We start from the raw sequence: 17181 nt of genomic DNA on the forward strand, positions 1-17181 counted from the left end.
TTGTGTATATTCTTTGGTTTTACACCAAAACTCAACAGTGGATGAGAATTCCTATGTTAGCTACAATGTGGAATTTGCAATCCTATCAATAATTTTTTTTGCACTTTATGAAAAGGTCAACTATCATCTTAATATTATTTTGAAAATAGTTTTGACTTCCCAGACTCCCTGAAAGGGTCTCAGGACCTTTCCCGGTCTCTAGACCATGCTTTGGGAATCACTGGCCTTAGCTGCATACAATGCTGGGCCAGCTGCTGATAACGCCACTGATAAAAAGTTCCAACAAAAGTTCCAACAAGAGAAAAGCTCCAACAAAATTCTCTTTCTTCCCCCCCTCTCTTTTTAAGATTTATTTATTAGAGTGTGTGTGAGTGCAGGGAGGGAGAAAATCCCAAGCAGTCTCCCCAAGGAGTGAATGTAGGGCCCAAAGCAGAGCTCGATCTCACAACCCTGAGACCACGACCTGAGGTGACACCAAGAGCTGGGCGCTTAACTGACTGACCACCCAGGCACCCCAAGTCTTTACTCTTTCCAGAACCACACAGAATCCATTTGGCCAGTTTAGTTTGGGAATGTTTTCAACAGTCAACAAACACTTAAGCACCTCCTGTGTTTTCTACATCCACGTCACAAAATTCCCTAATGCCCATCTGCAGATCCCCCCCCCCCTCAAACAATGCTCAGTTTTATTTTTATCAGACCGGCACTGGGTATACTACCTACACACATAAAGAACTCAGATAGGTGTCTCTCTTACTGTATCTTAATATTTTATCTCAGTAGCTTGTGCTTTCGCAGTTGTACAAGTAATTAAAGCCTGGGTATAATCATAATGCCTCAATCACATTTATCTGATGACTGCAGTATGCTGACAGGCAATCAGTAGTGACACATGTCACACGCTCCCTGAAAAATTTTTATGATTAGAGTACCAAAGTTGGCTAACATTAACTTTTTTATGAATTGGAGTAATTCAAGATTGCCTCTATAACAATGTCACTTGGCTCAGCTTGTATCCATCCAGTATGCTTTTGTGAATGGAAGAGAAAGGGAAGGAGTGACTGACGGCTACTGCTATTGTCACCCAGTGTCAGCCCCTTAGGATTGTGTGATGCATGTGATTATCACACAGCACGTGTTTCAAAATGGGGAAAAGATTGAGAACTACTGAGGCCTGGTTGACCATCTTAGGCCAGGTGATAAGAGAAATGACAACTACTTGGTAACCAGAAGTCCACTGTTAACCTCTTCTCTGCCTTAGGTACCCTGTAAGCAATAGGACTAGGGGACAAAAGGAACTAGAAATAAGCACAGGGTGATGAGCAGTCTGTTCCAGAATATGTGCTCTAACACAACAGCAGGGGCGTGTCACATACCAGCCCCAAGGAGGCACAGTCGCTGAGCATGGCCTTGCTCGTGGGTTTCTGGGGTTTCTGGAAGGAAAAGCCAATCCCAGCAGAGCTAGTTTCCTGGGGGCAAAGAGGCAATTAGCATCGTCTGATAGGAGTTTGCATGGGAGTGGAGGTAGGGCTGAGAGAGGAGACAAATGCAGAGACGAAGGTGGAGGAATGATAACCAGTAACCCCTGGTGAGTATCCTTGGTTTGGCCGAACACCAAAGGTAGTTGGATCACTTCACAGAGGCACCTCTCAGGCATCCTTCCTTTAATGTGAAGCAGAGATGATAACATTTTAAGAAACGACAGAACATTCTATCAAAGGAGAAATATTTTTGCATGCGACGGTGATGGCCATAAGGAAAACGGTTGGGTCCCTCTCTCAAGTGATAAGGAAGAAAGAGTGCCCCTTTATGCCAGTGCTGTTTTCTTCTAGGCTGATGAGGACCTAGAAAAAGCCACAGGTCCCACTCACCATTTTTTAAATTCCCACAAGTTCTCCAGATCAGAGAACCCATTCTATAAAAGTTGAGAGGAGAAGATGGAAGGTAGGCATTGTATCTATTTTCTATCGCCCTTTAACAAGTTCCCACAAGCTTAGTGGCTTAAACAACAGAAATGTATTACCTTAGAGCAATAATTCTGTGGTTCAGAAGTCTGAGAGGGGTTAAAATCAAGGGGTCAGCAGGATTGCCCTCCTTTCCAGAAGTTCTAGGGGAGAATCGTTTCTTTACCCCTTCCAGGTTCTAGAAGCTGCCCACAAAGGCATGAATGAAGAGAGCCATTGGCCCCCTTTCTCTCTCATCCTTAAAGCCAGCAACAAGCATCTCTCTGTGCCTTTCTTCTATGGTGACATCTTCTCTAACTCTCTCCTCTCCTGCCTCCCTCTTCCACTTTTAAGGACTAGTCATTAGACTGGGTCTAGCCAAATAATCCAAGATAATCCCCCTAGTTTAAGGTCAGCCTATTAGCAACCTTAATTCCATTTGCAACTTTATTTTCCCTTTGCCATGTAACCTAAGGTATTTGCAGGTTGCAGGGATGAGGACATGGGCATCTTTGGAGGGCCATTATTCGGCCTGCTGCAACAACTGGAAATAAAAGTGAGAAAGGAAGCAGAGGCTCTTTGTCCCTTCTGGAATTCTCTGCTCACATTTATCGAGGCTTTCTTCTCTCTTCTTTGATGCAACCACATTTATGCAAGGGCTAACTACGTCCTATCCGAACTGTATAGTAATTTGTAGGTTTATGTGATCTTGGACAAGAGACAAGGCACTTACTCTGGTTTTTCTTATCTTCAGCGTGACAGGTTGAAGTAGAATGTGTCTTAAAGCTCCCCCGTGGTTCTAGCTGACCTTGTCAGCTAGACCCGTGTCTAGCTGACCCGTGTCTCTACAGATTATATTCAGAAGTATGATAGTGCATTGCCACTAGGCAGGTCTGCTGAGTTCCCCAAGGCCACAACATCCTTGCTGATAGCTTATGTGCAAGTCACTATTGGATTTATATACATACATACAGCATCTTTTCATCTGGGTATCAACACATACTTTTTTGGGTGTACACAACATAATAAATCTGACTTTAAAAAAAAATTGACTCCCAACTTCTGCTCTACTGATGGCAACATTCACTGCGTTGTATCTTGTCCATGTAGAATGGTCTGTTGCTTGTCACAGGATTTGTTGTTGTTAGGGGCTTTGGAAGCACATATACCCCATAACATTAAAATATCTTATGTTTGCAGAGCACTTTACAGTTTACAAAATGTCTTCGTATCTGTTACATCGTGTGATCTTCTATAACAGTGTTCTGAGATTGCTAACATTCAGTTCTTTGAAATGGGTGTATTCGTAGGGTTAACCAAGTAACCAGTTCTGTCATAATTCTGCATAGACATTTCATATGCATCCTTGATCAGTGGTAACAGAGGTACCAAGTAATTTGTTGGAAAACTGACCTCCAGCACTTGATTGAAACACAGACTTACTCAACATGCGGCAACAAAGTGATCAGACATCCTTTATATTTTAAATTGGACATCATCTTAATGAGACATCTCTCCCACCACCTTTTATCTTTACTTTTGAAAGGAAATGCATCCGCAGAACATTCTCTGGCATTTGTCTTAATCATACTTTATTCTTTAGGCATTTTTACTGCCTTCTTATAGTTTGGATATAGAAGTTATTCACAAGACATCTTCCTAAACATTTATTTGAGTATAGATAGAATGAGACACACGCAGAATCCTAGGCGTGCCAGTTCTGTGGTCACACGTAAAAATGGCATTGTTTGTAGCAGTCTACACTAACTTTCATATGTGGAGTGCTTCCCTAAACTATTTTAGAAATTGATAATTTTTCAAAAATAACTCGAACAAGCTATTTGTCCTTCTGCCTCTGCAGGTCTTAGGTTCATCTGCATAAAGCAAAAGGGAGACTTTAAGATGAATTGTAAGCTCATTTAATTTCCAGACCACGTCTAGTTTTTAAACACTGACATCAAAGCAAAGAGCCAATTATCAGAGTGCATTTGATCTGAAGCCCTGTTGCACGAATTGCTATAGTTTTCCTTACGCTGAAAAGGAAATCTGTGTCACATCTCAAAGATGTAATATTGAAAATCACTTTATCTATAGCACTTTAACTTGAAACATGTGTTTGGGCTCACTAACCACAAGGAGGCATTGAAGCATCTCTTCAAAATGTGAAAAGCAATTTTACTTAAAAAAAAAAAAAGTTGCACCAACAGTTGCTGAATTTCACATAAGCAATTATACCTGCTTGTGAGTATGCATGCCTTTTAAGTTCATGTTCTGATCCACTTTTTTTTTTTTAACCCCTGACATACCAGCAGGAAGAGTTGCCGCTGTTGTTTCTTTTAGTTTTGGACAAGAGTAATGCACAAGCGTTTTTCCTTCTGCTCTGTTTCCAGTGGACATGAAGACAAACCACAGGACTTCTATCAGTACAGACAAAGTAGCTGCATTAACCTTTATTGCCTTTTATTTTATTTATTTTTTAAAAGATTTTATTTATTTATTTGAGAGAGAATGAGTGAGAGAGAACATGAGAGAGGAGAAGGTCAGAGGGAGAACCAGACTCCCCAAGGAGCTGGGAGCCCGACTCGGGACTCGATCCCGGAAGTCCGGGATCATGACCTGAGCCGAAGGCAGCCGCTCAACCAACTGAGCCACCCAGGCGCCCCCCTTTATTGCCTTTTAAAGGTTAAATTTCTTTTGACTATGTGAGCAGAAGCGTATTTCTTTAGTATTTGGAATTACTTAAATACATATTCCTGACAGCAAGGGGTTTCTCTGAAATCTGTGTGTCAGTTTAGAACGATTCTGGGGACACATCTTCAAAATGCCACACAGGAAGCATAAGTTAAAAGAGCCAACACCGTTGTGTGTGTGTGTGTGTGTGTGTTTAACTCCGAGCATAATTTTCTTCAGTGTTGTTTTGAACATTCGTGTTCTATGTCAGACATTGTCCCCATGTTTTTATAATCTTGGTTCCCAGTGATTTTGCTGGCATTGGAAAATACGAGCTCTTCTTTTGCAGAATATGCTGCTTAGCAAATCTTCCAGAATGATGCTTAATCCCCTGAGAAGCAAGGACTTCTTTCTTAGGAGTTAGACTTCGTCTGCAAGATGCTTCAGAGAAAATGCTTTCCTAGAAGTGCGGACTGTGACCCCCTGGAAATCCTAGTGTGCCATTTTGCCATGCTGACTTGCTCTTTCTGCGTTTTGACACCTTGTTTGCCTTTTAGGATATTCTCTGCCTGTGCGACAAAATATTGATGACTTCAACACGCTGCAGAATATGCAGCTGGGGAGGCTGTGCGACGTCTTAGGTACAGTAAATACACACGAGTGACGCTCTGGAATGTTTATCAGAGGATATGGATAAAAATGTTGAATTTTTGCTTATTTTTTTTCCCCTGCAAGGAAGAAGTGTGGATTTCTAATCTACTGCCAGGGCAATTAAACGTTTTGTTTTAAACAACAGATTTATAGTGGCATTGACTTGAATTTTTTAAAAAATGACATGTTTAACTAATTTATTTGGGTTATTTTTTTTTCCAAATTCTAAGGATTTCTCTCCTATGGCCTCCCATCCTCTTCATTTCCTGACTCCGGCAGTGAGGGAAGCCAATATTTTATTATCTGTGTCAATATTGTTGATTATGTTATCTGGGGAATAAGTGGAAGGTGGTATCAGAAATGAAAAGCATTGTTTTCATTATGAGACTAAGAGGGATGTGAAGATAGAATTTTTTTAAAGAAGCTCTTATTTAAATGTATATCATCTAATTATTAAAAAACAGAAAGTGCCTAGTAGAGGGAATTCTTAGAAATATAGACCTCAGATGTGAGATATAGCCTCGTAAAGGTCAGGCTCTGATACTGGCTTGGTCAGTTCTAAATCAGACACCAACGTGGGCCAGGTAAGAACACAGTAATGCCCTGGTCGGTGCTATTTAAGACCAAGGCTCAGGTTAGACTTAACGCAAGGTCGCAAAGGCTAAGCACTAATACTAAATCAGTCTAGAAAGTACGGGCCAGAAATTCAGGGTAAACAAAAACTGGGTTTTTATTAGTTACCAAATAAGAACTTCTTCGTTTTGCCGAAATATAACCACTATGGCCCTTATTTAAGCAAAACAAGGAAGAATTTTAAATTCTCAAATATGACCAACTTAGCTGGCTCCCTGGAATGACATACTTTTACATGATATATATATATTTCAGCATCATTATTATTTTATAAATGCCATTTGGTAACAAAAATACATCAGTACTAGAAATTTACAGTGTCCTAAAATAATAATAGTGTAATTGCTTTAATCTATTATGTAGGCACTAATATTGTTTTTCAGCGTTACAAAAAAAAATTTTTTTTAATGACTTGAGATTGATTTGTTAGTGCTGAGCTATTTCAACTAAAAACCTGACTGGGTGGAAACCACTGAAGTGCAGCAGAGGGCAGACTTTGCTCTAATTTATTTGAATTAATTTTTTTCTTTAGCTTTTTATATACCCTTCTATATGTAGCACAAGCCATCACCAAAGAATTTCTTTACAAGTCTCATTATTAGAAAACACTTGAAAGGATGAGGCTTCTATTTTAAATAATTCAATAATTCAGTCCATGTCTTACCTGCAATGGAAAATTTTGCTAATACAAACATTGCTAAGAGACCATGAACCAAATGCCTTTTTTTGGTATGCTGTCTTCATGATAGAGCTATCCGATCCCAAAATCCCTTCCAGGGGAGTAATGGAAGTTTAGAAACGGTAGTTAGAAGGTAGAAAAAGTACTCACTTGTGAACTTTTTAAGAATATGAAGAAACTAGGAAAATTAGTAATTTTATGTAAGAATAAATGATCATCTCTTTTTTTATTCCATTGATTCCTAATGAAGTGTGTTGACTTTTTGCTTATTCAGGGGAAACAAAGAGAATCTGATTAGGTTGGTAAGACCTGTCATTTGGCTATTGGTGGTGAAGTCAGGGTGTCAGGTGGAGACCCCAGTGGCTACTAGTATTTTCAATTCCTAGAAGAGTTAAGCAAGACAGTGACCATTATTGACTATGGACTAGCAATCAAAACAATCTTTGTCTCCATATTAATTGCTTTCCAAAATTACCTGTCAATTAATTTTGAACATTTGCCAATACACAAGCAAATACTGGACATTCGTGTTAGTGATATGTATTCCTTTGCCAGAAATGCACAGGGAGGGTGAGATTAGCAAAATGATTTGTTGTCACTTGTAACCTACAAATTGCTTCCCAAGAAAAATTCAGTTTTCTTCATCTGTGGAGTCTTTATTTTCATTGTTTGTTTTTATGACTTTTTTTTTTGATACTTAAAAAAATCCCAGTTTGGTTTTTAAAACCAAATAAAGGGCAGATCCAAAAGCTACACTGAGGTTAATTTAGATTGGTTTTGTCCAGATCTTCACCATTTAACGGGCTTTTTCACACTTGAGTGTTTCTCTGAAGTAGAGATAAATAACACTACCACTAAAAAAATAGACATAATGATTCCTTCAGATGGAGGGCTGTGAGGTTCCCTTAGTTTGGTAAGACCCTAGTCTCCTCCTGCAAACACAAGGTTTGGGATAAATAATATGGTCATTCAGAAACTGAATACAAGTTATTTACTGTCTCCTCAGTTAATTTATTTTGAGGTGTATGTGGCAAATTGATTTCAAAATTAAATAGGAGCTGCTTAGATTTTTACCTTTATGGAGCACCTCCTCTGGGCTCAGCACGGGGCTAGTTTGGATGGAGGACACTGCTTCTCCAAGGGGGAGGATTTCTCCCACAGCCCACTGATCTCACTGATTGTGTGAGATTTTCTACTTCCCAAATCTCTCCATCCTCCCAAACCCCTTCGGTCTACCACCAGGCCTATCCTGAGGGGCTCCTGTGTACTCCCTACTGTACCAGGGCTTGGGGGAACACAGGACAGGGCATACATCTTGTCTTTATAGAGTTTGGAAACACGAGATTGATAGATTTGAAACAGTGGGAAGAAATGACAGAGGCTACTACATCATGTTAAATCTTGGGGGCGCTGATAAAAGGAGCCCAAGTGTGGAGGGCAGGGTGTGGAATCACTGCTGGTTCCCCTAGTCAGGGTGGGCCCTGCAGCAGATCCCTACATCTGCACTGTTTACTGAGTACCTACTATGTGCCAGACGTTGAACATCTATAAAGCCAGCTGCCTTATAGATGTTCTTTCCTTTAATACTCTTCAAAACTCTACGACCCAGGTGATTTTCTTCTCCATTTTGGAGATGAAGAACCAATGCTTCGAAAGGTTAAATACTGTGCCCAGCGTTCCCAGGTAACAGAGTTGGAATTTAATCAGTCTGTATTCTAGATACTCTTGTCTGACTAAACAGAGGAGTCTTCAAATCCCCTCTCAGTCCCACCTGACCAAAGAAACATTTTATAGCGCTCCCTCCCCTGAACGTCCCTAAGGACCTGTTCCACGTGCTTCCTGGGTCCGCTACTCTCTGCCTTGTTTGATGGCTGCTTGTGCACGTGAAATGGTCGCACCTCATGGACAGCATCCCGGCTGCTTTGAGTCCTCATTTCTCTCCGTGTCTAGCCAAGTGCTTTGCCCCTACTGATCAACCTGTTATTTTATGAATGAATGAATGACTCCACTGGCTGCTGATTCCCTATCCCAAGTCCTTAAAATATTAAAACCCGGCAGCCTGGAGTGGGTAATCTCATCTCACTCTCCCATTTGGGTGGGATATTTAATTAGGATTCCTTTCTATGTACATAAGAAGGAGCTCATCTCAAGAAGAAAAACAGTTACATTAAGACAGCGTTTCCTTTAAACCAAGAATCACTAGATGTCCTATTTAAGTAATATACTCCTCTTTGGGAATGGAGCAGGGAAAAGGTTGGTTTCCTGAAATAATCATTGCTATGGTCATAATCAGACCATTTATTTGGACAGGATGTTCCCTGAATTGGCCCTGCCAAGTCCAGGCAGAATAAGAAATTGCAACTTCATCAGCTTTCTAAAGTTAATAGCTCTGTTTTATAATTTACTGAAGTTAATGGGATAAATTTTTAAAGCACTATGCAATTCCCATTGATGTTAATGGTAGTTCTGGAGCTAAATCCCTATGTATTATTCGAAACACACTTCCATAGTACCTCACAGCTCTCCTTCTGAAGGAATCATTGTGTCTATTTTTTTGTTTGTTTGTTTTTGGTGGTGATGTTATCTATCTTTTCTTTAGAGAAATGATAAAATGCAAAAAAGCCAGTTAAATGGTGAAGATCTGAACAAAACCAATCTAAATTAACTTCAGTGTGGCTTTGGATATGGTCTTTATTTTAAACTGTGCAACATCAATCCAATGCCAGAGTTCAGAATGTCATTTACCTTTATACCAGTAATTAACATTGTGTCTGTCGTTTTTAGATGCCAATGTGAGCGTCATCTACATCTGCTCCCATCAGATGAACGACGAGTTACTGCTATATTACGATAAACTCCTGAGTCTACAGGCAGCTGTCAAATCAGGGAACCTTGAGGACAGAAGTGACCTGCAGGACAGGTTCAAAATTATCACCCCCGAAGCTATAAACATCTTCCCTGTGAGTTTGTCTTCTAATTACTACAGCTTCAGGGATGCAGTAAAATTAAATTGGAAATTTTATAACTTGCAACGCTCTGGTACACATCAGTGAAATATTATTGCAAGTTTAACAGCTTTACTGATTAGACTACTAGTTGGACTGTAGGAAATAAATATCCCAGTTTAACTCCCAGACTTAGTTGAGCTACTCCTGCCCAGTTTCTCTATAGCTGAAATTTAATTGCAGCGGCTGGGTGCTGCCATCAAGTAGATGAATTTATAACCTCTCCAGTTCCTTTTCCTTAATTTTGTGTGGAGGACACCAAGACAGAGAAAGGCTGGGCCCACCCATGGTCACCAAGCTTGTTAGAGACAGAACCTCAACCAGGGTCCCCATTTTCTCATTTCCACACTGCTATGCTTTGTTACTCCCTAGACTTGTTTCCTCAAGCAAGTTTGGACCGATACACCATATCACAGGGTTCATAATGAATGAGGTTCAGATTTTTTTTTTTTAACTTGTACTGATTTTTAATGAATGAGATGAATTCTAAATGGAACTCCATCCCCGCCCAAGAGGTTTTGGGAAATTCATGGAGTCACAAGGGCAGTGTTCCAGAACAAGGCAGTGCAAGAGATAGTGTGAAATGAATTTCTCTATGTTTTAACAAGAATTTAAACTTTCCTGGGCGCCTGGGTGGCTCAGTGGGTTAAAGCCTCTGCCTTCGGCTCAGGTCATGATCCCAGGGTCCTGGTGTTGAGCCCCACATCAGGCTCTCTGCTCAGCAGGGAGCCTGCTTCCCTTCCTCTCTCTCTGTCTGCCTCTCTGCCTACTTGTGATCTCTGTCAAATAAATAAATAAAATCTTTAAAAAAAAAGAATTTAAACTTTCCATTTTCAACAACCAATATTTCAATACCTAATGGACAGTATGGTTTTGAGGAGACATTTTTTTTTGTATAATTAAGGGTCTGAATTTACTGCTAAAGATAGCTCTTTCCATTCACAAGTGGGATCCACCAAAATCAATGCTCTATTTATCGGCAAAGAAACCAACAGCATGCTTTACTATCTCTGTGTCGTTGTTACCCATTAACCCTTCGATGCACCATGTTGTGACAAACCCCCTCCCAAAAAAGGCCTGCCAGGGCTGAGGAGGTTTGGTATAATGTTTCTGCTTTGCTAGTATACTCAATGAATTGTCTTCAGGATTTACTCTCTTCTATCAAGATGAACATTTTATTTTTTCATAACTAGACACTTCAATGTTCCCCCCACTACCCCAGCTCTCTGCCTAGCTCTGTTTCATGGGCACTGGTTGGCTATGGAGGAGGGTGCAGGGGCAGGCTGAATGAGAGAAAAGACAGGGAACAAATAATCACCACTTACTGATGCTCTTAGGAACCTCCCAACATCCTCCATCACTGTAAGGATTGCTTGGTGCTTCCTAGCTATCCCCTGGCCTCAGTGGCATGGTCACAGTGGACATTAGAAAGCAAGGAAGGAAAAGCTATCATTACCATGTAGTTAGTTTCCCGATTTTATCCAGCCAGAAACTGGAGCTAATGCCTGGTAGCTGCTGATAAGGAGTTTCTGCACATCTGAAAAGTCCATATACATCGAAGAGGCATGGAATGGGAAAGGGGCACTAATTTGGGAGCAGGAAAGTGAGTGCACAAGCAACATTTATCAAATGCTTAGCACACATTTTTTTCATTTGGTCCTCCGCACAATGCCAACAATACAGAAATGATCAATCTCCTTCTATGGCTGAGGAAATCAAGTCTCATTTTCTAGTCCAAAGTTCCTGGTAGAGTCAGAGTATGAACCAAAATCTGTCCAGCCCCAGAACACTATCATGAATTGGAATGATTGCTTTGCTCCTGGATGACCTTGTGACTTGGGCAGCTCCCTTTACCTTTCTGGTCCTCTGATCTTCATCTATACAATCAGGTGATGGGTCAGGGCATTTCAAAGACTCTTCCAGCTCTACACTCCTGTTAGCTGAGACAGGTGCCCTGAGGTTCACTCTTGAGCTTCTAAGCTCAAGTTGATACTAACAGATGCCCTGAGTCACATTCATAGCCACATTTATAGTTAGGTCTGCCTCTTGGTGAGTAGAAACGAGCAGGGAATATTTTAAGTGCTTACTACTTCTCATAGTTTAAATTTAAATTATTTGAGTAATTAATCACTCATAGGCAATCAACTTTTTAAAATACAAAAATTAAACTCTCACTTGCACATCAGTTCCTGTTCATGTTCAGTTATTGCTTTATTTCCTTTTAATGGGTTACAGAGACTGTATCCATGCTGATTTTCATTCAAATGGATGGCTTTGAGGAGATTTTTCTTTAAAGCGTGCCAAAAATCTGTTTGTACATCTCTCCAATTTACTATACGATGCTTGACTCTGTAATGGTAAAAAGTGCTCTTATAAAGTCATCACGTCCGGTTTTGAGCATTCTAATGTTTACGAAGACATCCCAAACAAGTACTTTTTGTCTCAGGTCAAAAAAAAAAAAAATTAGCGGTGATAAATCAAATGTATGTAACAATGTTATGAAATGAGGAACATTTTAGACTTCTGTCATCTGCGCTAATCTGCTGCCTGGATCTGATAATCCTGATTTTCTCTCAACGGTCATACAAGACCCGCGGTCAGTAACGTGTCCTGTGCCATCACTCACTCATATTCAAATCTTTACTAAATACATAGCGAACACAATAGTATAGGGCTATCTTGCCTGAAGAACAAGGCAGGCCCACAGATGACTATAAACCAGAGTCTGGCTGCGTGCTCGCCAGCAGAGGAGCCAGAAACCCAGCCTGGCTGGAAGTGGCTCAGAACCCTAAAATTAGGCTCTATCGTGGCATCTGCCACCCCCTCATCACACCTCATAAACTCACCAGACCTTCACTACTCGGTCTGGAGAATGGGAGAAGTTGCGTTAACCGTAGCAAGAAACTGTGCCAGTACCCGGTTTCAATCCTGCCTCTGCTGTGTGACTTTGGGCAAATCACTCGAGCCTCCATTTCCTCACTTCCAAAAGAGGAGTTGTTCACTGGTACAATGTTCTGTGAGTCAAACAAGAGAATAGTATCAGAGGTTTTGGTCTTGTAACCTTGACACTGAGAGCACAGCCACCTCGAAACACTCTTCTAGGTACCCTGTAAAGCCCACTCTGTGACATATATTATGACTCAAGTCCCCAGTTCTCCCCAATATTTAATTTGTTTACCTTTCCTCATTGGAATAATCTGTGGGGCATGGAAAGGGGTGAGATAAACACAGAAAAAAGACGGTGATTAACCAGATGGGAAACACAGACTCAAGAGGTGGTACCAGCCATTGTCTAGTTGAGCACTGGGTTTCCTAGACATTCTCCGAAGTAGGTGTTGCAAATGGATTTAAATTATGGTAGAAAAGGCATGTGGCTTATATCTAAGAGCTTAGAATAGAACACTTGCCCTGGAAGAGGGGCCCCATAGTGTAAACTATATACATCCTCTTCTCAGAGGGGCTCTGTTTTTCTGTGTTTTTATCTAATTGGGGGCAAAATACACATAACATAAAATCTACCATTTTAATCGTGTTTGGTGCACAGTTCAGTGGCTTGTACATTCCCACCGTTGTGCAACCATCACATTATCCATTTACAAAACTTTTTCAACATTTCAAGCAGAATTTCTGTACCCATTAAACAGTAAGCCCAGAAGAGCTCTGGTTTTAAAGGGAAAGTTATTTCAGAGATGGAAAGACCCTAGAGACTTCTGGTCGATGCATTATTTGAATATGGGGGTTGAGGCTCAGAAAGGTCGAGTTTTCTAAATCACCTTGCAAGTTACAAATTCAGGCGGGACTGAAACCCAGGGGCTTTCCTCGTTCTCTTTCTCCCATACTTATCATTACACCTTCTAACAATTTGCAAACTGGTGCTGCTAACATTCCCGGAAACAGTTGCTTAGCATTTCTCTGCATTTTTATGCCATGTTCAGTAGATAATTTTGATCAGAATTGGGGAATTAGGTGCAAGTTTACAAAATCCCTTAACTCCCTTAAGACACTGGCATCTTGCATTATATAATTTGCACAGTATTTTTAAGATTTTATTTATTTATTTAACAGAGATCACAAGTAGGCAGAGAGGCAGGCAGAGAGAGAGGGGGAAGCAGGCTCCCTGCTGAGCAGAACGCCTGATGCAGGGCTCTATCCCAGGACCCTGAGATCATGACCCAGGCCAAAGGCAGAGGCTTAACCCACTGAGCCACCCAGGCACCCCTTGCACGGTATTTTTAATGACTTTATTTTTAAAAAGAGAGTTTTTCTCCGTAACAATAATTACTACCATTTATTGAATATCAACTTAATGCCATGCATTATAACAGGTGTAGCATATTAATGATCTTATTTCATCCTTAGAGCAAGCCAACAAATAAGTATTTTTATTTCCATTTAACAGATGGAGAAACTGGGGCTTTCTGGGTGGCTCAGTCAGTTGAGCATCCGACTCTTGGTTTCTGCTCAGGTCATGATCTCATGGGTCTTGAGATCAAGACCCGAATCTGGCTCCCCACTCAGCAGGGAGTCTGCCTGGGGATTCTCTCCCTTTGCTCCTCCCCCAACTTGCTCTCAAACTCTCTCTAAAATAAAATAAATATATCTTTTTTAATATATATATATTTAAAAAACAGCTGGAGGGGCGCCTGGGTGGCTCAGTGGGTTAAAGCCTCTGCCTTCGGCTCAGGTCATGATCAGGGTCCTGGGATCGAGCCCCACATCGGGCTCTCTGCTCAGTGTGGAGCCTGCCTCCTCCTCTCTCTCTCTGCCTGCCTCTCTGCCTACTAGTAATCTCTGTCTGTCAAATAAATAAATAAAATATTTTAAAAAATTAAAAATAAATAAATAAATAAACAGCTGGAGAAATGGAGTCAGAGGGAGTGTAAATCACTTGCCCAAGTTCAGGTAGCTTAAAAGTGACAGAGCTGGATTCTAAGCCAGAACTCCCAAGTCCCCAGCACTTTCTCATGTGCCATGATGCCCTCCTCTCTAGAGGAAATGAGCAGTCTTGGGTTCTCATATTCCATTCTTGGCTAATGTCTTTCGTATGCCCATCCTCACCTGAGTAAATCCTTCCTATCCTTCAAAATTCATCTTGACCCCAACCTATAATTTCATAATAATAATATGAACTAACATTCATTAAGTGCTTATTATGTAAGTGCTTTTCATGAATTATCTCATTGAATCCTTGCAACATCCCTATGAGTTGGGTATTATTGTTATACTCATTTTACAGATGAGGAAACCGAGGTCCAAGGAGAATTAGTAATTTGCCTTCTCTGCTGTCCCCACCAGCACATGGCCTCTGCCTCCCTCCTCCATGCCTCTGAGCCCTCTGTGATTTTTTATGGCCCTTCTCTGCCTTGTATTAGTTATCTATTGACTGTACTCACTTGTGTCCCCACTCCTAAAATGCAGAGACATGCTTTACTGGTTTCGGTGTGTGCTGACCAGGCGGCTCTGTCCTCTGCCTCTCCTAGACATGCCAGAATTATTTATTTCAATTGAATGAGTGGTCACATGTATTATTGAGCAAGGTCTAAACTGTCAAAAATAGAGAGTTTTCCTTTGAAAAATAAATTTTCAAATATTTTCTATCCATGAATCCTGTCCAGAGTGTTGCCTAAAAACCAAAATAATCATTATAAAAGTACGTTTTTTCTAAAGTGGACTTGGTGGTAGAACTTTGGAAAAAGAGTATCGTGCACCCCTTGCCTACCCAGTCCCTTAAAGAGTAGCCAGATTAGGAATCCCGTAGAGTGAAGCATACTGTAAGGCTTTTTTCTTCATTTTTTGTATTGATTTTCCAGACGCTTTAGTATTAAACCATTCCAGAAGTGTTGCAGAGATGAATCACTATTATCCAAAGGCCGCCAGCCTCTTTTCCTTCTGACAGAAGGATAATTCCACGTGGATCAAATAAATACAGATGTGTAGTAATTAGTTCTATTCCCAGTGAGCCCATTTCCAATGCACTAAAGATGTGAGCGATTATGGAACCTCACCCCAACAGCTTTTATCAATTTAAACTGCTAAACAACAGGATAGGTCACAACCCAGCCTGCTATTAATAATGCATTTATTGTGTGCAACATTATAAATTGGGCGTATGGACTAGAAAAAGAACACCTTTTAACAAGAATGATACGGTCTCCCCTCAGAAGCATCATATGTGCCTGGCCACTTACCTGATGTACAGTCCCAAGGCAATCAAAAGAATAAAAAATCTCATCCAAGGAAAAGAGGCCTACATTGTCAGTGGGCTCCTGCACAGAGATGACTTGGCTGTGGCGGATATGTTAAACATACCCATCCTGGGTCCGGAGCCTGAAATAGCTCATCTTTACAGTAGCAAGTCTGGAAGCAAATGGGTCTTTGAGAGCGCCAATGTGCCCATCCCTCCTGGAGTATATGGCATCTGTCATCACCAACAGGTATGCGGGGTGGAAGAGGGAGGCTCTTCTCAAGTGACCTTGTGGGAACTTCAGGCCTTCTGGAGCCAGCCCTAACCCAATGAGGAATACATGGAATGCTTAACTTATTTGATGGGGTCTGCGTTAGGTCTTCGTGTTTCAAAGTATCTTCCTCTTGGCCTTGCAGAAATTGTGGGAATTACTCAAGATAGTTATTCATTTGGGTTAAGCCAATGAAGGCCCCATCGATGTACTCATTTGCTCTCAGTATTTATCACCTTAACATGGATTAATTGATCATCATATTAGCTAGCCAGTCATTTAGGAGGACTTAAGAAATGTAAGAGTCAGTTTGGGTGAAAAGGATCAGGTTTGGAAAGGCGAGCCTTTCTGCCGAATCAGGTTGCAGAGGTCCTATAGCCGAGGGCTGCACACATCCTTGGCCCTTGGCTCCTCAGGAAAGGGCCATAAAGGGAGTAGGAGAAAAATCCCAGGAAGAGGACAGGAAACAGATCTGGAATAAAACTACCTGCATCTGTGTCTTTGTTTTGCACCAGGTCCAAATTCCTTCAGTAGACAGGTAGGATCCTAACTATTTAGAGAACTATAATATTAGTCACTAGAAATGATCTTGCAGTCAGCTCTGGCAGGTGTTCTCCCATTTAACCTCTACCTTTTTTTTACAAGAAAGAAATAGAAAGATAAATGGGTGTGAACATTCCCTAACCTCTGTTTCAGTACATCTCTTGACCGTCACTCCCAGCCAGTCACCGTTACCGCAGGCACCCAGTTCTCAGGAACCTAAAGAACGGTGTGCAATGAAGCGGTGTGTGAGGGATGATCCTTAAGGATCCTCCTCCTTCCCTCAGTCGCTTGATCATGACACTCCGAACGTCATAGCAGCCGAGCCCCCCAAATCAAGCCTTTCAACAAATTGTACTTCTCAGAGACTAGTCTGAAGGTATTGTTAACTTATTAAATTGCCCTAAAATTGTCTAGCTAGAGTGTACTTGGGCAATACGTGGGCTCATGAAGGAAGTTACTCTTGAAGATGACAGAGTGTGGAAAAAGCCAGCACAGGCAATTTTAATGAGTGAGACAGAGGCTCCCCGTGAGCTGGTGTGCCCCACTGTTGACCACCATTATTCTCCACTGGAATTTGAAGGTAAAAAGAGGATTGCTCGACT

At 41.1% G+C, this 17181-nt stretch overlaps 1 protein-coding gene across 6 annotated transcripts in view; it reads left to right on the forward strand.

Annotated features, from left to right (window-relative positions):
• Nucleotides 1–17181, forward strand: part of IQCH (IQ motif containing H) — a 189211-nt gene that overhangs the window by 95550 nt on the left and 76480 nt on the right. For all 6 annotated transcript variants that reach the window (XM_047738468.1, XM_047738469.1, XM_047738470.1 and 3 more), the window contains 3 exons: nt 5171–5254; nt 9361–9536; nt 15743–16015. In XM_047738468.1, coding sequence (XP_047594424.1) covers nt 5171–5254; nt 9361–9536; nt 15743–16015 — 533 coding nt within the window. The remainder of the gene's footprint in view (nt 1–5170; nt 5255–9360; nt 9537–15742; nt 16016–17181) is intronic.

Source organism: Lutra lutra, chromosome 7, assembly GCF_902655055.1.
Source record: "Lutra lutra chromosome 7, mLutLut1.2, whole genome shotgun sequence".
Lineage (NCBI taxonomy): Eukaryota > Metazoa > Chordata > Mammalia > Carnivora > Mustelidae > Lutra > Lutra lutra.